The 26,617-nt window shown below is 36.6% G+C and overlaps 1 protein-coding gene across 2 annotated transcripts in view; it reads right to left on the minus strand.

The window, feature by feature from the left end:
- Window positions 1-26,617, minus strand: part of LCA5 (lebercilin LCA5) — a 146,538-nt gene that overhangs the window by 6,052 nt on the left and 113,869 nt on the right. For both annotated transcript variants that reach the window (XM_043591873.1, XM_043591872.1), the window contains exons 4-6: window positions 10,526-10,663; window positions 1,327-1,423; window positions 475-617 (exon numbers count right to left, since the gene is read on the minus strand). In XM_043591873.1, the coding sequence (XP_043447808.1) occupies window positions 475-617; window positions 1,327-1,423; window positions 10,526-10,663 (378 nt within the window). The remainder of the gene's footprint in view (window positions 1-474; window positions 618-1,326; window positions 1,424-10,525; window positions 10,664-26,617) is intronic.

Here is a 26,617-nt window from a genome sequence, read left to right on the forward strand (position 1 = left end):
CAGATTGAACTGCAAAGACTTTGCTCAACATTCAATTAATCTATAAAATTCTCATATAATAAGGCCAAAAAAATATGTTGACTAATTGTAAAAAATCATTTGAAAAGTACTATAATTTACTATTAAACATAAGGGCAAGGAGGATTTTTAGATTATCTGATTATTAGATATCTGATTATTAGATATCTGATTCTTCTTCTTATTATTAGATTACATAAAAGGTAAGAAACTGCTATCTCCAATCCAGAAGGTACAACTAACCTTCCTGAAGCATCTGAAAGATGCAATGAGAACTAAGAGTTGATCCAAAGGGATTTAATAAAATACATAGGTGTTACCTCTTTTGAAAAGGCTACTTGCATATTTTCAGTTATGGCACTAGCTTCATTGCTAACTTTTAAAACACTTGATACTATGTTTTTTGGAATAGCTTCAAACCTAGAGTTTAGTACCTAATCATGTTTCTAAACTCACCAAAGTAAGACGTTCAGGTTCTTCCCATTTGTTTTCATAACACATAACTGTTTGTGGTGTTATAGGAAATTCTTCCAGCTCGAAGTCGTCACTGGTTTGTACTCCTTTTGTACACTGGTCTATAAAATCACTTTGGCATGCAGCTACCATGAAAATTACAAAAGAATTTTTCTAATCATATTGAACAGTGCTAAGACATGGAATTTAACTGCTATATGTTCACCATCTACATGAGATAATGCATGTTTTGCTCAGCTCTGTGCCTACCCACTATTACTATTTTTGTTTCTAGGGTTAACTGGCAATTCTGTGACTCGAGAATAATTTAAACAGGTAAACCCTATTAAGCTTTTACAAAATTTGTTTTTAACTTTCTGCAATTCAAAAAAGGAAAATTTATACTTTTGTTTAAAAAAAAAGCAAAAAAAAAATGCATAATACCGAAGTACTTATGAGTGAAATGACTGCTAGGATTTACTTTGAAATATTCTAGAAGTAGAAAAAAATAGATGAAGTAAAATTAGTAAAATATGTAACTATTAAAGCTAAGTGATGCATAATAAAGGTTCATTGTAATATAATCAATCTCCGCTCAGAAGTATTCTTACATATTTTCATAAAAGTTCCAAAAATAATTATAAGAAAAAAATTAAAAATTATGTAAAACATAATTTAATGACCTCAGGAAAAACAGAAAGTTGACAAGATTTCTGAAAATTAGCTACGAGGAAATTTAAGTTTACTTCAAAGAAGTTTTTTCCCCTTTGCCTGCCTTCTACTTCAGAATTATTTGATTTTACTATTAATAAGTGACAACTACAATATGTTTTTCAACAGTAATAGCCACTATACCATTTTTTCTTGATCTAAGTTCTTTTTCTTTCTTTGGAGAAGACTTTGGCAGACGATTAGAATATATGTTTTTTATATCCAGTTCTCTCTCCTTTTCCTGAAAAGAAACCCATAATACAATTAAGGATGTAGAGTATCAGTGTAAAATAAAACAAAAATTTTCACCTCATCAACTGGTATTTTCCTCACCAAACTGGAATATATTATACCTAGTTCAATTTCCCTTCTTACCTACCAAACTATAGAAAGGAATGTCTTTAGAACATCTAGGTTAGGGCAGAGAAATGGTTCTCCCTAAAAAGTGCAGTATGTACTGGCAATCAAAATAAATGAGCATAAATAAGGCAAAATTCATTTTCTACCCACTCCTACCTGATGGAGCTAGTAACTATCTTAAACTGTCTTTCAGACTTAGTAACAGAGACCAAAATAATTTTGTTAGCATCTTTCAAATGTGGGTTTTGAATTAGTTAAAAATTAGAGGTTTAAAAAAATTTTTTTCAGTGTTTATTTATTTTTGAGAGACAGAGCACAAGTGGGGCAGGGGCAGAGAGAGAGGGAGACATAGAATAGAAGCAGGCTCCAGGCTCCGAGCTGTCAGCACAGAACCCAATGCAGGGCTGGAGCCCATGAACCATGAGATGAACCTGAGCTGAAGTTGGATGCTTAACTGACTGAGCCACCCCCAAAACTAGATGCTTTTTAAAACACAGTATTCTTTATCATTTTGGGACTATGGGTCTGAGAATTTGATTAACAAAATGAAAATTCTATGTAAGATAATGAATAAACATTCAATTTTGCACAAAATTTCCAGCCATCAATGACCTCTGGATAGAATTAGGAACACCTTTAACAAAATTAAATAATGTGAATGCTTCCTCTCAACACTGTGAAAATGAAGGGCATTACTTGAAACAACTTTTAAAATAATCATGGGGTTATCTGAGGAAGAACATTGGATTATTCAACCATGCAACAGGGAAAAACTCCAGTTCCCATAATTTCCTTTTAGGATTTCATAACTTATTTCAGTTATATCATTCCTATTAGGATTCAATGTTTTCAGTTTTGGCATGTGTTATAGTGACTATATTACCAAAACTTTTCTTTAAAAGTACCAAAGAGAATATTAGAATTTTGTAAATCACAATGTACCAACTTACAAATATGCTTTAAAATGTTGACTTTTTAGGGACGCCTGGGTGGCTCAACCATCTGACTTCGGCTCAGGTCATGATCTCTTGGTTTGTGAGTTCGAGCCCCACGTCAGGCTCAGTGTTGACAGCTCAGAGCCTGGAGCTTGCTTCAGATTCTGTGTCTCCCTCTCTCTCTGCCCCTCCCCTGCTCACAGTCTGTCTCTCTCTGTCTCTCAATAATAAATAAACATTAAAAAAAGTTAAAAAAAAATAAAATGTTGAGTTTTCAACCAATATATATTATAAATTAACTCCTTTCGAAAATATTTTCATTTATTTTGAGAGACAACATGCAGGTGCCTGTACATGCATGCCTGGAGTAGGGGCAACATGAGAGAGAGACAGGGGGAGGGGGAGAGAGAGAGAGAGAGAGAGAGAGAGAGAGAGAGAGAGAGAGAGAGAGAGAATGAGAATCCCTAGCAGGGTACAGAGCCCAGATCCCAAGGTGGGGCTCAATCCCATGAACCATGAGATCATGACCTGAGCTGAAATTAAGAGTTGAACGTTCAACTGAATGAGCTACCCAGGCACCCTGGTGTAAATTACATAGTACCAACTTACAAATGTGAGTAAATGTTTTAAACATTTTTTTAAAGTTGTTTTTTTTTTTTTAACGTTTTACTTATTTTTGAGAGAGAGAGCACATGCACAAGCGGGGCAAGGGCAGAGAGAGGGGAAACAGGATTCCAAGCAGGCTCTGTGCTGACAGCAGAAAGCCCAATGCAGGCCTGAACCCACAAACTGTGAGATCATGTCCTGAGCTGAAGTCGGCTGAGCCACCCTGGCCCCCACAAATATGAGTAAGTGTTTTAAAATGTTAAGGTTTTTTGTGCTTTTTTAAAATATAATTTATTGTCAAACTGGCTAACATACAGTGTGTAAAGTGTGCTCTTGGTTTTCAGGGTAGATTCCCGTGGTTTATCGCTTACATATAACACCCGGTGTTCATCCCAAGGAGTGCCCTTCTCAGTGCCCATCGCCCATTTTCTCTTCTCCCCTATACCTCATCAACCCTCAGATTGTTCTCTGTATTTAAGAGTCTCTTATGGTTTGCCTCCCTCCCTCTCTAACTGTAACTATTTTTTTCCCCTTCCCTTCCCCCTTGATCTTCTATTAAGCTTCTCAAGATCCACATGAGTGAAAACATATGATATCTATCTTTCTCTGACTTACTTCACGTAGCATAATACCTTCCAGTTCCATCCATGTTGCTGCATATGGCATGGTTTCATTCTTTCTCATTGCCAAGTAGTATTCCATTGTATATATAAACCACATCTTCTTTATCCATTCATCAGTTAATGGACATTTAGGCTCTTTCCATAATTTGGCTAGTGTTGAAAGTGCTGCTATAAACAGCCCCTATGAATTAGCACTCCTACGAACTGTATCCTTTGGATAAATTCCTAGTGGTGCTATTGCTCGGTCATAGGGCAGTTCTATTTTTAATTTTTTGAGGAACCTCCACACTGTTTTCCTGAGTGGCTGCACCAGTTTGCATTCCCAACAGTGCAAGAGGGTTCCCTTTTCTCCACAACCTCGCCAGCATGTGTTGTTTCCTGAGTTGTTAATTTTAACCACTCTGACCGGTGTGAGGTAGTATCTCAGTGTGGCTTTGATTTGTATTTCCCTAATGATGAGTGATGTTGAACATTTTTTCATGTCTGTTAGCCATCTGGATGTCATCTTTGAAAAGTGCCTATTAATGTCTTCTGCCCATTTCTTTACTGGACTGTTTGTTTTTCAGGTGTTGAGTTTCATAAGTTCTTTATAGATTTTGGATACTAGCCCTTTGTCCGATATGTCATTTGCAAATACCTTTTCCCATTCTGTCAGTGCCTTTTAGTTTTCTGATTGTTTCCACTGCAGTGCAGAAGCTATTTATCTTGATGAGGTCCCAACAGTTCATTTTTGCTTTTAATTCCCTTACCTTTGGAGATGTATCAAGCAAGAATTGCTGGAGTTGAGGTCAAAGACGTTGTTGCCGGCTTTCTCCTCTAGGGTTTTGATGGTTTCCTGTCTCACATTTCGGTCTTTCATCCATTTTGAGATTATTCTTGTGTATGGTGTAAAAAAGTGATCCAGTTCCATTCTTTGCATGTTGCTGTCCAGTTCTCCTAGCACCATTTGTTAAAGAGACTGTCTTTTTTCCATTGAATATTCTTTCCTGCTTTGTCAAAGATTAGTTGGCCATACTTTTGTGGGTCCAATTCTGGAGTCTCTATTCTATTGGTCTATGTGTCTGTTTTTGTGCCAATATCATACTGTCTTGATGATTACAGCTCTGTAGTAGAGACTAAAGTCTGGGATTGTGATGCCTCCTGCTTTGGTCTTCTTCTTCAAAATTCCTTTGGCTATTCGGGGTCTTTTGTGGTTCCATACAAATTTTAGGATTGTTTGTTCTAGCTTTGAGAAGAATGCTGGTGCGATTTTGGTTGGGATTGCATTGAATGTGTAGATTGCTTTGGGTAGTATTAACATTTTAATAATATTCATTCTTCCAATCCATGAGCATGGAATGTTTTTCCATTTCTTTGTGTCTTCTTCAATTTCTTTCGTAAGCTTTCTATAGTTTTCAGCATACAGATCTTTTATATATTTGGTTAGGTTTATTCCTAGGTGTTTTATGGTTCTTGGTGCAATTGTAAATGGGATCAATTTCTTGATTTCTCTTTCTGTTGCTTCATTATTGGTGTATAAAAATGCAACTGATTTCTGTACATTGATTTTGTACCCTGCAAATTTGCTGAATTCATGGATCAGTTCTAGCAGCCTTTTTGTGGAGTCTTTCAGGTTTTCCATGTAGAGTATCATGTCGTCTGCAAAAAGTGAAAGTTTGACTTCTTCTTTGCCAACTTTGATGCCTTTTATTTCCTTTTGTTGTCTGACTGCTTTTGCTAGGACTTCCAACACTTGGTAAACAGGAGTGGTGAGAGTGGACATCCCTGTCATGTTCCTGATCTTAGGGAGAAGCTCTCAGTTGTTCCCCATTGAGGATTATATTAGCTGTGGGCTTTGCATATATGGCTTTTATAATGTTTAGGTACGTTCCTTCTTTCCCAACTTTCTTGAGGGTTTTTATTAAGAAAGGATGCTGTATTTTGTCAAATGCTTTTTCTGCATCTATTGACAGGATCATATGGTTCTTATCTTTTCTTTTATTAATGTGATGTATCACATTGATCGACTTGCAAATACTGAACCAGCCCTACATCCCAAGAATGAATCTCACTTGATCATGGTGAATAATTCTTTTTATATGCTGTTGAATTCCATTTGCTAGTATCTTGTTGAGAATTTCTGCATCCATGTTCATAAGGGATATTGGCCTATAATTCTTTTTTGTGGGGTCTGGTTTGGGAACCAAGGTAATGCTGGCTTCATAGAATGAGTCTGGAAGTTTTCCTTCCTTTTCCGTTTTTTGGAACAGCTTGAGAAGGATAGGTATTTATTCTGTTTTAAATATCTGGTAGAATTCCCCTGGGAAGCCAACTGGCCCAGGACTCTTATTTGTTGGGAGATTTTTGATAACTGATCCAATTTCTTCACTTCTTACTAGTTACAGGCCTGTTCAAATTTTCTATTTCTTCCTGTTTGAGTTTTGGTAGTGTGTGGGTATCTAGGAATTTGTCCATTTCTTCCAGGTTGTCCAGTTTGTTGGTATATAATTTTTCATAGTATTCTCTGATAATTACTTGTATTTCTGAGGGATGGTTGTGATAAATCCATTTTCCTTCATGATCTTATCTATTTGGGTCCTCTCTCTTTTCTTTTTGAGAAGTCTAGTTAGGGGGTTATTAATTTTGTTTTGTTTGTTTGTTTGATTTCCAAAAAAAACAGCTCTTGGTTTCACTGATCTGTTCTACTGTTTTTTTGGATTCTATATTGTTTATTTCTGCTCTAATATTTATTATTTCTCTTCTTCTGCTGGCCTTGGGGTTTCTTTGTTGTTCTGCTTCTAGTTCTTTCAGGTGTGCTGTTAGATTTTGTATTTGGAATTTTCGTTTCTTGAGATAGGCCTGGATTGCAGTGTATTTTCCTCTTAGGACTGCCTTTGCTGCATCCCAAAGGGTTTGAATTGTTGTGTTTTCATTTTCATTTGTTTCCATATATTTTTTAGTATCACCTTTAATTGCCTGGTTGACCCATTCATTCTTTAGTAGGATGTTCTTTAACCTCCATGCATTTGGAGGCTTTCTAAACTTTTTCCTGTGGTTAATTTCAAGTTTCATAGCACTGTGATCTGAAAATGTGCATGGCCTTTTGTAGCAACGTGGATGGAACTGGAGAGTGTGATGCTAAGTAAAATAAGCCATACAGAGAAAGACAGATACCATATGGTTTCACTCTTATGTGGATCCTGAGAAACTTAACAGGAACCCATGGGGGAGGGGAAGGAAAAAAAAAAAAGAGGTTAGAGTGGGAGAGAGCCAAAGCATAAGAGACTGTTAAAAACTGAGAACAAACTGAGGGTTGATGGGGGGTGGGAGGGAGGGGAGGGTGGGTGATGGGTATTGAGGAGGGCACCTTTTGGGATGAGCACTGGGTGTTGTATGGAAACCAATTTGACAATAAATTTCATATATTGAAAAAAAAATGAAAATGTGCATGGTATGATCTCAATTCTTTTGTATTTATTGAGGGCTGTTTTGTAACCCAGTATGTCATCTATCTTGGAGAATGTTCCATGTGCACTCTAGAGGAATGTATATTCTGCTGCTTTAGGATGAAAAGTTCTGAATGTATCTGCCAAGTCCATCTGGTCCAGTGTATCATTCATGTTTCTTATTGATATTCTGTCTGGATGATCTGTCCACTGTTGTAAGTGGAGTATTAAAGTCCCCTGCAATTACCACACTCTTACCAATAAGATTGCTTATGTTTGTGATTGTTTTATATATTTGGGTGCTTCCAGATTCAGTGCATAAACATTTGTAATTGTTAGTTTTCTTGATGATTAGACCCCCAATTATGATATAATGCCATTCTTCATCTCTTGTTACAACCTTTAGTTGAAAATCTAGTGTGTCTGATATAAGTATGGCTACTCCAGCTTTCTTTTGATTTCCAGTAGCATGATAGATGGTTCTCCATCCCCTCACTTTCAATCTGAAGGTGTCCTCAGGTCTAAAATGGGTCTCTTGTAGACAGCAAATAGATGGGTGTTTTCTTTTTAATCCATTCTAATACCCTATGTCTTTTGATTGCAATATTTAGTCCATTTACATTCAGTGTTATTATTGAAAGATATGGATTTAGAGCCATTGTGTTACCTGTAGGTTTCATGCTTGTAGTGCGGTCTCTGGCCCGTTGTGGTCCTTGCAACATTCCACTCACAGAGTCCCTCTTAAGATCTCTTGTAGGGCTGATTTAGTGGTGATGAATTCTTTCAGTTTTTGTTTGTCTGGGAAAATCTTTCTCTCTCCTATTCTGAACGACACGCTTGCTGGATAAAGGGTTCTTGGCTGCATATTTTTCCTACTCAGCACATTGAAAATTTCCTGCCACTCCTTTCTGGCCTGCCAAGTTTCAGTAGATAGGTCTGCTACTACCCTTATATGTCTACCCTTGTAGGTTAAGGCCCGCATATCCCCAGCTTCTTTCAGAATTCTCTCTTTATCTTTGTATTTTGCCAGTTTCATTATATGTTGTGCAGAAGATCAACTCAAGTCATGTCTGAAGGGAGTTCTCTGTACTTCCTGGATTTCAATGTCTGTTTCCTTCCCCAGATTGGGGAAGTTCTCAGCTATGATTTGTTCAAGTATACCTTCTTCCCCTTTCTCTCTTTGTCTCTTCTGGAATTCCTATGATACAGTTATTATTCCATTTCATTGAATCATTTAGTTCTCTGATTCTCCCCTCATGGTCCAGAATTTTTTTATCTCTCTTTTTCTCAGCTTCATCTTTTTTCCACAATTTTATCTTCTATTTCACTTATTCTCCCCTCTGCCTCTTCAATCCTCACTGTCACTGCCTCTAATCGCTGGGCTTGAAAAAAGATTAGAAGACAGCAGAGAATCCATTGCTGCAGAGATCAAGGAACTAAAAAATAGTCATGATGAATTAAAAAATGCCGTAAATGAGGTGCAAAATAAACTAATCTTATGACTATTACTCTAAATTCTTGTTTAGTTATATTGTTTATATTTGTTTTGATCAATTCTTTAGCTGTCATTTCTTCCTGGAATTTCTTTTGAGGAGAATTCTTCCGTTTTGTCATTTTGGCTAGTTTTCTGTCCCTTATGTTTTAAAAGCTTGTTATGTGTCCTGCACCCACGAGCACTACTATATTAAAGAGGGGTCATACATTGCCCAGGGCCTGGCCCTTCAGGAGGTGTATTTTGGTGTGTTACTTGCTCTCTGTTGTTGTGACTCTGGTTCTTTATCTCCCTACTCATAGTGATGTTTTGGACCCTCCACCAGGTATGCTTTGCTTTTTTTCATTCAAGTAGCCCTGGAAATTAAAACAAACAAACAAACAAAAAAACAGAAAAACAAAAAAACAAAAAACAAAAAAAACACCAGCTACAGCAAAACAAAAGGTGGTGGCATTGTTGATGGAAGAGGCCTTATCCCAAACAAAAAGAGAGATGACAGGGGCAGGGAAAAAGAAAAAACTGACCAGGCAGAGAAACTCTATGGGTTAATGGGGGGGGGGGGGGGGAGGAGGGGGGAAGAGGTATAAAGAGGTATACCTGCCAGGAGGCGCAGGTATAAAGAGAATAGATTAAATATGTCTGCTTAAACAAACCAACAACCAGAATAACCAGACTAGAGGAAGAAATAAGAAAGAGAAAAGGAAGAAAAGAATCTGTATATGTACTAAGAATTGTCTAAGAATTAAATCAGAAAATGCAAAACCGCTGGGTGCCTTAGAACCGGTTGAAACGCTGGTCTGGAGGAGGGGCTGTCTGGTTCCACAGCATCAATCCTGCTCCAGTAGATACGAAGTTACCAGGTGCAGAGGGGTGTGGTTTGGTGTAGGCGGGTCAAGCCTACACTGTGGGCCTACTGTTCATTCCCTGAAGCCCCCCTTGTTGGTGATGGGGTGAAAAATGGCAACACCCCAGTCTCTCCTCCATGGACTGGGTGTCCCAAACCATTCTGTTCAGGCCATCCTCGCACTGCCACAGGCGTGAACGAGGCAGTTTGTCCCACTCTGCTGACTCCCGCACCTCCCTGGTGCTTGGTTGGGATTTAAATCCCGACGTTTTAAACAGTCCTGCTCCATGCACCCCAGTTCCGGGGAAGTGCTGCTCTGCACCACCTCAGTGCCACATGCGCGATTTGTCCCGCTCCGCCGACTCTCATGCCTCCCTGGAGCTCTGCTGGGATTTAAATCCCGATGTCTTAAAGGCTTCTGCTCTGCATGCCCTAGTTCTGGGGAAGTACAGCTCCATGCCACTGATAAGTGGTCTCTGGCTGATGGGTGCAGGCAGTCTTTGTCCTTTGAAACGGTTATATACCTTCTTCCCACAGCAATACAGGGAGGGGATAGCTTTCTCCCACCATGGACTGTGCCTCTGAACTAGTTACCAAGCCAGGGGCTGGCTCCTGTCCTCTCCACATGCGCAAACTGGGCAGCCAGCCCCCAGTCCAGAGGAAGTCCTACAGTTAGAGTTTGGATCTTTCTCCATCCCAGTCCGTGGTTTTTCTCTTGTCCAGATATAGTCCTATGCTTCCTCAGACTCTCTTTCTCTTCCCTTTATCTCTCCACAGAAGGGGATCTCTTCCATCCGTGCATATGTGGCCCGTTTTATCTCTCCCAGTTTGCAATCATGCAACTATGACCCGCCAGGTTGTCCCCGCGGGTCCCCAGGATGTTTTGTCACTCTGCAGCCCGGACTCTTGGAATACAAAGTCTTTTGGCCTCAACACGGCTGTGTTTGAAGGATGAGGGAACTTTGAGTCCCCCTACTTCTCCACCAGGTTGGATCTCCTCCTGAAATGTTGTGTTTTCAACTAATATATATATATATATATTTAAATGAAATACTTACTTTTAATTTGTGATACAGTTGTTGCAGCTCCTTTTGAAGAACTTTATTTTCATCCTGAGCTTCATATGCCCTTTTCCTTTCAGCAAGCAACTGTCGCTGGAAACTGTTGGTACTCAGCTCAAGGTTTTTGGATAGTTCCTATGATGTGTATATAAACATATAAAAAAATAATACTCGAAAATAACTGAAGAGTAAAACACTGCACTTAGCACTGAAACAATGTTTCTAGTGGTACCATACAAGACCTACAAATCAGGCTGCGCTTAGTGTTCATGAACATAAAATAACTGGCAAACAGATCTACCAACAATTTAATAAGGTCCTTAACCTGGTAGTCCTTTTTTTGCTTTTTACAACGACTTGTAAATAAATTCTTAAGCATTTGTCTGAAGCGTACATGAATAGTCATTTATGTTGGTTGCAAATTCAGCCAAAGATATGATGAGAAACATGGATATTTGGGAATCAGAGTTCAGGCAAATATATACAGCTGCATATTACACGGCACTATTCGAGGTGCAGAAATTACCTTGCAAATTATTTCTAGATAAAAATACTAGTCATTTCCATGGTCTTCAAACATTTTCCATAAGGTCTGTGAAAAGATTCAGGTTAAAATATTTTCTTTTAAGTGACATCAACAGCATGGTGGTATGAGCCATTCCTTTTCTTCTCCACCTTTCAATTTACAGCTAATCAGATCCACAAAGCAAGTATCCATAACTGAACCAAAAGACTTCCGCACAGCACATCAGGACACCTGAGGGAGCCATCCATCTCTGCGCCTGAAAGTGGCTCAACTATACATCAGAGGAGGCTGTGGAGCCAGGGCCGGTGGGATAGGTGGCAGAGGTGGTGGCAGGCCCATATGACCTTCTGGCAGAGGAGGCAGAAGGTAAAGGTGGTAGGTGGTCATCTGCCTGGCCACATGTGCTGCAGCTGGCGGGACTCACTCTCTCTGAGGAGAGACCACAGTGACTGTGGAGAGGGAAAGGAAAGGGAAGGAGGCAAAGAGAACTGAAGGAATGCTGTTTCCTGCTGGAGGCCCCATGATTCTGACAAGACATCATCCATGAACCTCTGGGAAACACCTCCCCCTCCACAACTCAAGGATCCCCTACTGGCAATGGGCACAGCCAAAGCTTCAGGCGGTAAGCACACACCTCCCGCCACTCTGTCACCACACTTTTTCTTTCCAGTCTGTCAGCTGTTTTTTTTTTTTAATTGTATATATTTTTTTCATACGCCTTTTATTTCAAAGTCCCTAATTTTATCAGTACTGTTAGATATGTAGATCTTCTCGTCCCTAGGGATGGCTTAAAGTCTTTAAATGTTTTTTTAATGTTTATTTTTGAGAGAGATAGAGACAGAGCATGAGCGGGGGAGGGGCAGAGAAAGAGGGAGACACAGAATCCGAAGCAGGCTCCAGGCTCTGAGGCGTCAGCACAGAGCCCGATGGGGGGCTCAAACTCCCGAACTGTGAGATCATGATCTCAGGCAAAGTCGGATGCTCAACCAACTGAGCCACCCAGACACCCCATGGATGGTTTAAAGTCTTTAAATAGCTAAAGAACAATTGAGAACTTGAGTACTAACTAGATATTTGAAGATATTATAAAGCTGTTCATTTTTTAGATGTCATTCTTGGTACTGGATGATGGCATTGTTTTAAAGGTCATTATATTTCAGAAAGATACAAGCTGAAATATTTATGAATAAAACAACTGGATATCTAAAATCTGTTTTCAAAAACTAGAGAGGTAGGGGAGAGTACATATGAAAAAGTATTTCTGTAAGGTGACATTTTTTAAGTTTTAATTTTTTAGTGAAGTATAGTTGACACACAATGTTACATTAGTTTCAGGTGTACAACATAGTGATTCCACAACTCTCTACCTTATGATGTGCTCACCACAACTAGAGCGAACATCTCACTCTACAATGCTATTACAATACCATTGACTATAATCTCTATGCTGTATTTTTTAGTACTTTTTATTCCCGTGACTTATTTATTCCACCCTGGAAGGCTGTACCTCCAACTAACTCATTTTGCCCATCTTATCACCACTCTCCCCTCTGGCAATCATCAGTTTGATCTCTGTCTTTACAGATCTATTTCTGCCCCCCCTTAGTCCCTATTACCTATTTAACCCATCCCCTGCCCACCTCCCCTCCAGCATCCCTCAAGAGTCTGTTTTATGGTTTGCCTCTCTCTTTCCACCCCTGTTAATTTGTAAATTTTGCTTTCTGCTACTTCATTATTAGTGTATAGAAACACAACTGACTTCTGCATATTAATTTTGTATCCTGCAACTTCACTGAATTCATTTATTCTAACAGTTACTGGTCGAGTCATGTTTTCTACATATGGTACCATGTCATCTGCAAACAGTGACAAGTTTAACTTGTTTCTTGTCAGTTTGAATGACTTTCATTTTTTTGTCCAATTGCTGTGCCTAGGTCTTCTAGTACTATATTGCATAAAAGTGGCAAGAACAAGACCATCTTGTCTTTTTACTGATCTTAAAGCTCTGTTTCTCTCCACTGAGTATGATTTTAGCTGTAAATTTGTCATATATGGCCTTTATTATATTGAGGTATGTTCCCTCTACACCCACTTTGAGAGTTTTTGTTATGAATGGATGTTGAATTTTATCAAATGCGTTTTTCTGCAGCTGCTGACATGACTATATGATTTTTATCCATCACTTTTGTTTAAAGTGGTGTATCATGTTGATTGAATTGTGAATACAGGATTGCCCTGATATCCTAGAATAAATCCATGATCCTTGATCATGGTGAATAATTTTTTTTTCAACGTTTTTTATTTATTTTTGGGACAGAGAGAGACAGAGCATGAACGGGGGAGGGGCAGAGACAGAGGGAGACACAGAATCGGAAACAGGCTCCAGGCTCCGAGCCATCAGCCCAGAGCCTGATGCGGGGCTCGAACTCACGGACTGCGAGATCGTGACCTGGCTGAAGTCAGACGCTTAACCGACTGCGCCACCCAGGTGCCCCAAATTTTTAAAAATATTTTGTTGAATGCAGTTTGCAAATATTTTATTGAGGATTTTTGCATCTAGATTCATGATGGATACTGGCCTGTAGTTTTCTTTTCTTGTAGTGTCTTTGTCTTATTTTGGTATCAAGGTAATACTGACCTTGTAGAATGTATCTGGAAGCTTTCCTTCCTCTTCTATTTTTTGGAAGTTTGAGAAAAATAGGTATTAACTTTTCTTCAAATGTTTGGTGAGAATTCACCTGTGAATTCATCTGGCCCTGGACTTTTGTATGTTGAGAGTTTTTTTTTTTAATTCTTTTTTTCTTTTTTATTTATTTTTTAGAGAGTGAGAGAGACCAAGCGTGAGTGGGGGAGGGGCAGAGAGAGACACAGAACCAGAAGCAGGCTCCAGGCTCTGAGCAGTCGTACAGAGCCCGACACAGGGCTTGAACTCACAAACCATGAGATCATGACCTGAGCTGAAGTCGGTCTCTCAACCAACCGAGCCACCCAGGTGCCCCAGTATGTTGAGAGTTTTTAAATTTTGTTATTGGTCATCAGTCTATTCAGATATTCTATGTCTTCCTGATTCAGTGTTAGAAGATGATGTGTTTCTAGGAATTTATCCATTTCTCCTAGGTTGTCCAATTTGTTGGCATATAATTTTTCATACTAGTCTCTTAAAATCCTTTGTATTTCTGTGGTATCAGTTGTTACTTCTCTTTCATTCTTGGTTTTATTTATTTAGGTCCTCTCTCTTTTTCTTGATGTATCTGGCTACAGCTTTATCAAATTTACTTCTTTTTTTTTCAAAGAGCCAGGTCTTGGTTCACTGATCTTTTCTATTTTTTCTTTAAGTCTCTATTTCATTTATTTTTGCTCCAATCTTTATTACTTTCTTCCTTTTACTGGCTTTGGGCTTTGTTTATTCTTCTTTTCCTAGTTCTTTTAGGTATACTATTTATTTAAGATTTTCCTCGTTTCGTAAGGTAGGTCTTTATCACTATACATTTCCCTCTTATACCTGCTTTTGCTACATCCCAAAGATTTTGGAACATTGTTAAGCTGTCTGTCTATATTTACTTCCTCTTTGATTTCTTTGTTGAACTCTTGGTTGTTTCATAGCATGTTGTTTAGCTTCCATGTTTGTGTTTTTTTTCATATTCTTTTGTTGTGATTGATTTCTAGCTTCATACCATTGTGGCTAGAAATGGATGCATGATGAGAAAGAATGAAATATGGCCTTTTGTAGCAACGTGGATGGAACTGGAGAGTGTGATGCTAAGTGAAATAAGCCATACAGAGAAAGACAGATACCATATTATGGTTTCACTCTTATGTGGATCCTAAGAAACTTAACAGAAACCCATGGGGGAAGGGAAGGAAAAAAAAAAAAAAAGAGGTTAGAGTGGGAGAGAGCCAAAGCATAAGAGACTCTTAAAAACTGGGAACAGGGGCACCTGGGTGGCGCAGTCGGTTAAGTGGCCGACTTCAGCCAGGTCACGATCTCGCGGTCCGGGAGTTCAAGCCCCGCGTCGGGCTCTGGGCTGATGGCTCAGAGCCTGGAGCCTGTTTCCGATTCGGTGTCTCCCTCTCTCTCTGCCCCTCCCCCGTTCATGCTCTGTCTCTCTCTGTCCCAAAAATAAATGAACGTTGAAAAAAAAAAAAGATTTAAAAAAAAAAAAACTGGGAACAAACTGAGGGTTGATGGGGGGTGGGAGGGAGGGGAGGGTGGGTGATGGGTATTGAGGAGGGCACCTTTTGGGATGAGCACTGGGTGTTGTATGGAAACCAATTTGACAATAAATTTCATATATTAAAAAAAAAATAACCATAAAAAAAAAAAGAAATGGATGCATGACATGAATTCAACCTTCTTAAATTTATTGAGACTAGTTTTGTAGCATAATGTGATCTTTCCTGAATAATGTTTCATGTGTACTTGAATGTGTATTCTGTTTTTAGATGGAATGTTAAGTCCATCTGGTCTAATGTGTCAGCAGGCACTGATTTTCTGCCTAGATGATATATCCATTGATATAAGTGGGGTGTTAAAATCCCCACCTATTATTACTTTACTGTCAATTTTTCCATTTATGTCTATAAGTATATGCTCCAATGATGGGTGCATAGATAATTACAATTGTGTCTTCTTCTTGGATTAACCCCTATATTATTATGTAATGCCCTTCTTTGTCTCTTAATATAGTCTGTCTTAAATTCTATTTTGTCTAAGTATTGGTACCCCAGTTTTTTTATATTCACTTCCATTTGCATGGAATTATCTTTTTCCCTCTCTCCACTTTCAGTCTGTCTTTAGATATGAATTGACTCTCTTGTAGACAGCATATAGAGGGGTCTTGTTTTTTTTTATCCATTCCTCCCAACCCTCCCTCCACCCCCACCACAATGTCTTTTGAGCATTCAAGCCATTTACATTCAAAGTAATCACTAATACATATATACTTATGACATTTTGTTAACTGTCTTCTGCTTGTTTTTGTAGTTCTTCTGTGTTTCTTTTTTCTTTTGCTCTCTTTCCTTTGGATGGATGACTGACTTTATTAGTGTTTTGTTTCCCTTACTTTTTCTTCATTTTTTTGTATATCTATTATAGGTTTCAGATTTGTGGTTACCATAAGGTTCTTTTTATAACATGCTAAGTATATACCAGTCTTAAGTTGACGGTCACTTAGGTTCAAACACATTCTAAAAGAACTTCATTTTTATTCCTCCCTCCATGTTTAATGTTTATGTTGTCATATTTTACATCTTTCTATTTTGTGTGTCCCCTTATCTAATTTTATCCCTATCTAATATTTTAGTTAAAATTAATTTTGCTATTTTTGTCTTACAATCTTCATACCAGCTTCGTAAGTGATCTGCTCTATTCCCTTTGCTGTGTGTTTGCTTTTACTCATGAAATCTTTTCCTTTTCTAATGTTCTTCTAATTATGGCTTTTCTTTTCCACTTAATTTAACATTTCCTGTAAGGGCATTTTAGTGGTAATGAACTCCTTTAACTTTTGTTTGTCTGGAAAACTCTTTCCCTCTCCTTCAATCCTTAATGATAACCTTGCCAGATAACCTTTCAGCACTTTAAAAAAAAAAAAAAGTTTTATCTATCTATCTATCTATCTATCTATCTATCTATCTAGAGTGTGTGTACAAGCAGGGGAAGGGGAGAGAGAGAATCCCAAGAAGACTCTGCCTTGTCAGTGCACAGCCTGAGGTGGGGCTCATTCTCATGAACCCTGAGATCATGATCTGAGTGGAAATCAAGAGTTGGATGCTTAACCAACTGAGCTACCCTGGCACCCCAGCACTTTGAATGTATCGTGCCACTCCCTTCTGGCCTGTAAAGTTTCTGCTGAAGCTTACCTGTGCCCAACCTCGGCTTCAGCCGCACTGCCAGGGTGCCCCTGAGGAGGATCTCCTGGCTGGCCCACAGGGAGAGTCCCAAAACACCCCAGTTAGCACCCACTTCAGATTCAGCTATCATGCCAGGCCACCCTCTGTGAGGAGAGCCCTGGGATTCTCAAAGCTTGCAGCTACAAAACTTTGGCTATCCTTCCAGGGTGCTCTCTACATGGGGAGACCCAGGACTGACCTGGCTTATACCCACTTCAGCTCTGGCCATCCTAGGGCAGGCCCAGCACAAGTGTCCTAAGAACCACAGCCCATGCTGATACAGCTTCAGCCAGCTAACCTAAAGTACCAGGGACAGACAGTCTACACAGGATGTGACCATATATAAGACCACTCCTTTAAGTTTAAGAGAAGTAGCTATTCTGCCTAATTCACAGAAACAAAGTCAAGGAAATGAAGAGACACAGAAATATACTACAAATGAAAGAACAAGACAAAAACCTCAGATAAAGGACTAAATGAAACAGATAAACCCATTTAGCTAGTAAAGAATTCAAAGTAATGATCATAAAGATGTCCACACTGGACTGAAGAATGGAAGAACGCAGTGAGAACTTCAACAATGAGATAAAAAATATAAATTAGAACCAGAGTTGAGTAATACATAAAGAAATGAAAATTCCTTCTAGTGTAATCAATAGATTAGCAGATACAGAAGACTGGAATAGCAATCTGAAAGACAGGGTTACAGAAAGCACCGAAGCTGAAGAACAAAAAGAAAAATGCATTCAAAAAGTTAGTATAGCTTACATGATCTCATGGACAATACCAAGCGGACATTTGCATTATATGGTTCCCAGAAGGAGAACAGTGAAAAGGGCAGAAAATTTACTTGAAAAAATAATAGCTCTAAGTTTTCCTAACCTGGGTAAGGAAATAGACATCCAAATTCAGGAGCACAGATTGCTTCAAACAAGGTAGCCCAAGGGGGTTCACACCAAGACACATAAAAATTAAATGTCAAAGATTAAAGAGAGAATTTTAAAGGCAGCAAGAGAGAAGCAAAAGTTACATACGAGGGAAACCCCATAAGGCTATCAGCTGATTTTTCAACAGAAACATTAAAGGCTATAAGGGAGTGGCTGATATATTCAGAGTGCTAAAAGGAAAAAAATTACAAATAAAAATACTCCAATGAGCAAGGATATCATTCAGAATAGAAGGAGAGAGTAGTTTTTCAGACAAACAAAAATTAAAGGAGTTTGTCACCACTAAACTGGCCTTAAAGAAAATTTTAAAGGGACTTCTTTAAGTGGAAAAGAAAAATCTATATTCGAGGTAAAATTAAAAATTATGAATAAAAGGGTATAAAATATAACAAATGGAAGAGGGGGTAAAAAAAGATTTCTTTTAGAATGTGTTTAAACTTAAGGGGCCATCAACTTAATATAGACTGCTATATACTTAATATGTTATAAATGAACCTCGTAGTAACACAAACCCAAAACCTGTAATATACACAAAAAAATAAAGCCAAGCATAACACTACAGAAAGATATCAATCACAAGAAAAAAGTGAAGAGAAGATAACAAACAAAACAACCAGAAATAATTAATAAAATGGCAATAAGTACATAACTATTGATGATTACTTTAAATATAAAGGGTCTAAATGCTCCACTCAAATGATATGGGAGAGGGCAAGCAGGAATAAAAAAACAGAATCCATCTATATGCTGTCTAAAAGAGACTCACTTCACTCCTAAAGACACATATGGACTGAAAGTGAAAGCACTGAAAAAGATATGATACAAAGAGAAGCAAAAGAAAAAGTGGGGTGGCAATATTTCTATCAGACAAAATAGAATTTAAAACAGACTATAATAAGGCCAAAAGAAGGGCATTACATAAATAATAAAGGGGTCACTCCAACAAAAGGATGTAAACATTGTAAATATCTAAATATATGAAGGAAATATTAAGACATTAAGGGAGAAATTGATAGTAATACAATAATAGTAGGTAATTTTATTACCCCACTTACATCAATGGATATCATCCAGGCAGAAAATCAAAGGGTAAATAATGTCTCTGAATGATACAATAGATCAGATGGACATAACAGATAAAACATTCCATACAAAACAACAGAGTACACATTCTTTTCAAGTATAAATGAACACTCTTCAGGACAGTACATGTTAAGCCACAAAACAATTTCTCAATAAATTTAAGAAGACCGAAATCCTATCATGCATCCTTTTCCGACCACAACAGTATGAAACTAAACATTAATCTAAGGAACAGAATGGAAAACGCACAAACACATGAAGGATAAACAAAATGCTACAAAACATCCAATGGGTCGACCAAAAAGTCAAAGAGAAAATAAAAAAATATATGCAGACAAATGAAAATGAAATTTCAATGTTCCAAAATCTTTGGCATGCAACAAAACCAGATGTAAGAGGGAAATTTATAGTGATAAATGCCTATCTCAAGAAACAAGAAAAATCTCCAAGAATCAATCTAACCCTATACCTAAGGGAACTAGAAAAAGAACAAATAAAACTCAAAGCCAGGAGAGTAGAGGAAAAGAAATAATAAAGATCAGAATAGAAATAAATGAGATAGAGACTAGAGACAAAACAAAACAAAAAATAAACAAACTAAAAAAAACACAGATCCATGAATCAAGAACTAGTTCTTTGAAAACATAAAATGAATTGATAAAACTTTCATCAGAATAAGACAAAAGATCCAAATATGTAAAATCAGAAAAGAAAGAAGTAACAACAGACACCACAGAATACAAAGGATTCTAATACAACAGTACGAAAAATTATATGCCAGCAAATTGGACCACCTAAAAGAAATGGATAAATTGCTACAAACACACAATCTCCCAAAACTGAATCAGGAACAAACAAAATCTGAACACACAAATTACTAGTAATGAAATTGATCTGGTAATAAAAAAACTCCCAACAAGCAAAAGTCCAGGACCAGATGGATTCACAGGTGAATTATACCAAACATTAAAAAGAGTTAACACCTATCAAACTAATCCAAAAAAAAAAAAGAGGAAATAAAGCTTCCAAATACATCAACAAATTCTTAGTAATCTTCAACAAAATATCAGCAAACCTAATTTAATAATACATTAATAGGACCATCACCACAAACAAGTGGCGTTTATTACAGTAATGCAAAGATGGTTCAATATTTGCAAATATACCACATCAAGAAAACCAAGGATAAAAATCATATGATCATCTCAAAATGCAAAAAAAAAAAAAAAACCTGACAAAATTCAGCATCAATTCATGATTAAAACTCTCAACAAAATGGGTTTAGAGGGAACACACCCCAACATAATAAAGGCCATATAAACTCACAGCTAACATCATACTCAATGGTAAAAAACTGAGAAATTCTCCTCTAAGAACATGAACAAAACAAGGATGTTCACTCTCACCACGTTTATTCAACATAGTACTGGAAGTCCTAGCCACAGGAATCAAACATAATGAAATAAAAGGCATCTGGATTGGTAAGAAAAAAGTCACTATTTACAGAGGACATGATGATACTATACATAAAAAAAACCCACCCCACGGATTCCACACACACACACACACACACACACACACACAACCATTAGAAGTTATAAATGAGTTCAGTAAAGTTGCAGGGTACAAAATTCACAGAAATTGGTCACGTTTCTTTCTTTTTTTTAAATTTTTTTTAACGTTTATTTATTTTTGAGACAGAGAGAGATAGAGCATGAATGGGGGAGGGTCAGAGAGAGGGAGACACAGAATCTGAAACAGGCTCCAGGCTCTGAGCTGTCAGCACAGAGCCCGACGTGGGGCTCGAACTCACGGACCACGAAATCATGACCTGAGCCGAAGTCGGCCGCTTAACCGACTGAGCCACCCAGGCGCCCCGAAATTGGTCACGTTTCTATACACTAATAAAGAAGTAGCTGTAAAAGAAATTAAGAAAACCATCCCTTTGGGACCCCTGGGTGTCTCAGTCAGTTAAGCGTCCAACTTAGGCTCAGGTCATGATCTCACACTCCAAGAGTCTGAGCCCCAAGTCAGGCTCTGTGCTGACAACTCGGAGCCTAGAGCCTGTTTCAGATTCTGTGTCTCCCTCTCTCTCTACCCCTCTCCCACTCGCACTCTCTCTCTCTCTCTCTCAAAAACAAACATTAAAAAAAAAAATCCCTTTACAATCATGCACTAAAAACATAAAGTAAAATACCTGGAAATAAATTTAACCAGGGAAGTGAAAGACCAGTGCTTTGGAAACTATAAAACACTTATAAAATGAAGATGACACAAACAAATGGAAAAGTATTCCATGCTCACGGATTGAAAGAATACTGTTAAAATGGCTATTCTACCCCAAACAATCTAAGGATTCAATGCAACTTCTACTAAAATGCCAACAGCATTTTGTTCACAGAGCTAAAATAATCCTAAAGTTTGTATGAAACCACAAAAGATCCTGAATAGTCCACCAATCTTGAGGGAAAACAAACAAACAAACAAACAAAAAACAAAGCTAAAAGCATCACAATCACAGTTTTCAAGAAATGCTACAAAATATAGTAAACGAAACAGTATGGTACTGGCACAAAAATAGATATATGGATTAATGGAAGAGGATAGAGCTTAGAAATAAACCCACACTTATACAGCCACTTAACCTACAATAAAGAAGGCAAGGACATTCAATGAGGAAAACACAGTCTGTTCAATAAATAGTGCTGGGAAAACTAGACCACTTTCTTAAAATAAACTCACAATGGATTAAAGATCTAAATGTGGGACTTGAAACCATAAAACTCCTAGAAGATAACACAGGCACTAACATCTTTTTAGATATATCTCTTCAAGCAAAGGAAACACAGGCAAAAATAAACTACTGTGCCTACAACAAAATAAAAAGCTTTTGCACAGAGAAGGGAACCAACAAAATGAAAAGGCTACCTACTAAATGGGAGACAATATTTGCAAATAATATATCTGATGAGGGGTTAATATCTAAAATACATAAAGCACTTATAAAATTCAACACCACAAAAACAAATCAGGTTAAAATGGGTAGAGAACCCAAACAGACTTTTCCCAAAGAAGATATACAGACAGCTAACAGACCCATGAAAAACTGCTCAACATCCTTTATCATAAAGGAAATGCAAATCAAAACCACAATGAGATATCATCTTACACCTGTCAGAATGACTAGAATCAAAAAGTTAAGAAATAACAAGTGTTGGCAAGGATATAGAAAAAAGCAACCTGTATGCACCTGTTGCTGGAAATGTAAATTGGTGCAACCACTGTAGAAAATAGTATGGAGGTACCTCAAAAAATTAAAAATAGAAATATCATATGATTCAATAATTCTACTACTTATCCAAAACAAATTAAAACACTAATTTGAAAAGATATATGTACCCCTGTTTACTGCAGCATTACTTAAAAAAGCCAAGATATGGAAGCAACTCTAGTATACATCGACAGATGAATGGATAAAGAAGATGTGGTATATATACACAATAGAGTATTACTCAGCCATAAAAAGGGTGAGATCTTGACATCTGTGATCACATGGATGGACCTAGAGGGTATTATGCCAGGTAAAATAAATGAAAGAAATACCCTATGATTTTAATTATATGTGAAATGTGAAAAACAAAATAAATAAAAAGCAGAAATAGACCCATAAATACAGAAAACAAACTGGTGGTTGCTAGAGGGGAGTTGTGTAGCAGATGGGCAAAATGGGTGAATTGGAGTGGGAAGTATAGGCTTCCAGTTATGAAATGAATTAAGTCACGGGGAGAAAAGGTACAGCATAAGGAATCTAGTCAATGGTATTGTAATAGCATTCTTAGGTGGCTAATGGTAGCTACACTTGTGGTGAGCATAGGGTTGTGGAATCACTATTGTTATACACCTGAAACTAATGTAATACTGTGTATCAACTGTACTTCAATAAAAGAAAACAAAGAGAACTCATGTAAATCCAAATATCACACTAAATCACAACAAATGTAAATGGATAATGTTGAAAGGGATGGTCTTATGTTATTAGATTTTTAAAAATATATAAATATTGTACCAGCACAGATAAAATATTAACACACACCCAAGAAAGAAAAAAAAAATGCATTAGGCAAAAATATTACCCCAAAAAAAAAAACCAGTGGTGTAGACCAAAAAGGCTTTATGACAAAAAGCATTATTAGAAAGAGATGAAGAGTTATTAATGATAAAAAAAATTCACTAGAAAGGTAAAACAACCCTGAACATGTTTTAAGTTCAACTCTGAACCTAAAAGTAAGTCTCTAAAAAATGCTAAATTTTTTGGCAGGCTATATCAAGTGAAAGAAGAAATACATATTCATTACTTTAGAAATAAAAATGGAGCATATAGATACAAAAATAATATATTTTAAAAATCATAAACACTATGAAAAACCTAATGCCAACAAATGCAAGATATGAAATAAAACGAATAATTTTTCAGAAAAAATATAAATTACTAAAAGTGAAAAGAAATACAAGATCTGAATCAATCTATAACTATTAAATGAAGTGAGGAAATGGAAAAAAAACAGAAAGACAAAAATAAATTCACAAATAAGCACTACATCCAGAAGGTTTCAGAAGTGATACCTATGAAATTTTAAGAAACAGATATTCCCTATCTTTTATAATCTGAAAAAAGAACAGAAAGAAGGAAAAGCTCTCCAAGTCATTCTTTGAGAATTTTTATAATCATGATGCCAAAACTAGATAAAGACAACCTGAAAAATACAGCCATTCTTCATTCACGATGTGAATATTGTTGCAAAAATCCCAAATACTGGCCAAAGGAATTCAGCAATGTACAAAAATTGTGTCACAACTAAGAGCATTTATCCCAAGAAAGCAAAGGATGAGAGTAATTTAAATAAATGAATGTAATTTTCCATGTTAATTAAATGAGAAAAAATAATCATTTCAATAGAAGAAAAAAGGCATTTGAACATTTAATAAAATTCAGTATTATCCATGATTTAAAATAAAATTCCTAGCAAGCGGTAATAGAACCAAATTTCTTCACATCTAATACACACAAAATGTACACACAGAAAAGATTCAGGATATATACTAAAATGCTAAAACTGGTGATATCTGAGTGAAATAATGTTTTTAGTTATTTTTTCAAGTTTTTAATATGTGCTACTTATGTAAAAATAAAAATACAATTTCTAAAAATATGTTTCAATGAAAATAAAATACAAAGGAGATATATCTATCAACTTCAGAAAAGTACTTCTGTGGAGGGAAAGCAGAGAAAGGGATGTTTTAGAGAACAGTCTACAAGGAAACCTTAAAGTAACATCTTTTAAGTATATGATCTAAAGCAAAAGTAACAAGCTATTAAGTAGGTTCCTGTTTTAAATATTCTCTTTTCTGTATGTTCAAAATATTTCTTAAGAAAAACATTAAAAGTGCTTTTAGAAATTAAAGGCATATAATGAAAAAATGTAAATAGTGGTTATCTTTTACTGGAAGGATTACAAGTATTTTTTCTCCTACTTTACTGTCAATTTAAAAATGTCTTTAAGAAAAAATTTAAATATTTAACTAATATTTCACCAAAAGGAAAGATCACAGAATTGTAACTTTTTAGGTTTAAATAACTTAACTTTTGCAAGCAAATCCAAAGGATAATTAATCTCACCCCCATTTACTATTTAATTAATAAAGCAATATATACTTACATAAAAATATTAATATTGCATGTGTTCACACAGGTTTATGAATGGCAGTTGTTTTAATCTCTGCTAAGTTATTCTGAGTTATTCTAAATGCTGAAGATTTAGACCCTTGGGTAAACAAGGACCATAGCCCACCTTATAGAATGGTTGCTTTACAATATTACTAGTAAGTGGTCATTCAGCATCTGTACAAATAGTTCTGATGGCAGAAAGTCCAGTAATTCAAAGGGCACTGATTTTATTATCATTGGACAATTCCAATTTATTTTGGAGCTCCTCCTTATGAATAAGCAGAAACCTACTTATTCAACCTAAAAATGTTAGGTTTGTACTACCTTCAGCAACATCCAAGAGCATATCCATTTCTCCTCTTCCAACAAAACAGCTCTTTAACTACTGAAAACACATTACATTTTCCCTTTATCTGAATCTTATTCACACTTCCATGGTTCTTCCACTGTTTCTTATATTCCCATTTTTTTTACTTCTGGTTCTCCTGCTATACATGTCAGTCTGTTACCTAAAATTTGGTGTCTGTTTTAAAATGTTATCTGGCCAGTAAAATTAATTATTATTATTTCCTAGAGCCTGAGGACCAGCATAATTGGTTAATTGGTTTTTTTCTTTCTGTTAACTTTTTAAGCAGCTATATGACCATAGATTCAACAACTAAAATGCTCTGCTTTTTTTAAAACTTCAATTACTTTCAAATCAAGTCTCCCATATGATACCCACAAAATAGATGGAAAAAATTGAGGACTCAACAGTTAACCAGATTAAATTTTATCTTGCTTGTTTGGGGCCAGATTTTGATCAATTCAATCTTAAACTTGTCATCCATCAAATTAGCTGTCCTTCCTATTTCTGAAACCTGTCATGAATGCCACTTTCTTTCATTGATCCATCTATCCACTCATTCCTTTAAGAAACATTAATTCTAGCCAGATAGAATGTCAAATGTTGCAAATACAAAATCAAATAAGACCTGTTCTTACCCCTAAGGAGCCTAGTCAAATTGACCAATAAATATGCTGACAAAGGGCTAGGGCTTAAAATGGCACTCCAAAGCACTCACCTAAGAATGTTCTCTCCAACCTGACAGCTATTTACTGGCACCCCTTAGGTTCAGTTACTGATCCAATTGTAAAGCTTTCTAACATTTTTGACTAGTCCACATTTTTCCATTAAAACACAAGAAAGATTTACTGTATCTACTATATACAAAGATATACTGTATCTACTACCATCTGGTAGATATAGGACATACCTACAGAATATAGATGTATATAATATATACTACATAAGTGGTATAGTATAGTATGTAGTATATACTGTATAGTTTATAATATATAATTTAGAATTGAATGTATATATTTTATGTACATAGAAAAATTAGTAGATATAGTATTTTTTTTTTGATGTACCAATCTTGCAGTCTAATAAGGAAAAGAGTAAGGTAGTTCTAAGTGAGAAATATGTTCCAAAACATATTCGAAAATTTGGTAGAGATTGGCATTAAGTTTACTGATTAATAGCTTCTAACATCTTCCTCTGCGTGCCTTTGAAAACACTGGTGCTTGCTTTTTCTCACTTTTCTTACCTATTCCTAGTCTTCCTAAGTCCCTAATGTATACTGACAAAGGTTCTGAAACCATATTCATAAGGTTCTTCAGTTCTCTGGGGGATGATACATTCGAATGTGGAAACTGAGCTAATTTAAATGAGTTATCTCTTATTATTTCTTCATCTGCTTTGAGCAGGACAAGATAGAAGCAAACTTGGAATCTAATAGTTATACCTCCTCTGAGCATTACAAGCAGTGGGCTTTGGTCTTATTACTCTAATGAAATCGCTGTTGTTTTCTTTTAAAATGTTTATAAGCCTTTGCTTATTCTGAGATATTGTCTTCCAACATACAGTTAGATTTTAC

Source organism: Prionailurus bengalensis, chromosome B2 (genome assembly GCF_016509475.1).
Source record: "Prionailurus bengalensis isolate Pbe53 chromosome B2, Fcat_Pben_1.1_paternal_pri, whole genome shotgun sequence".
In the NCBI taxonomy this organism is placed as follows: Eukaryota; Metazoa; Chordata; class Mammalia; order Carnivora; family Felidae; genus Prionailurus; species Prionailurus bengalensis.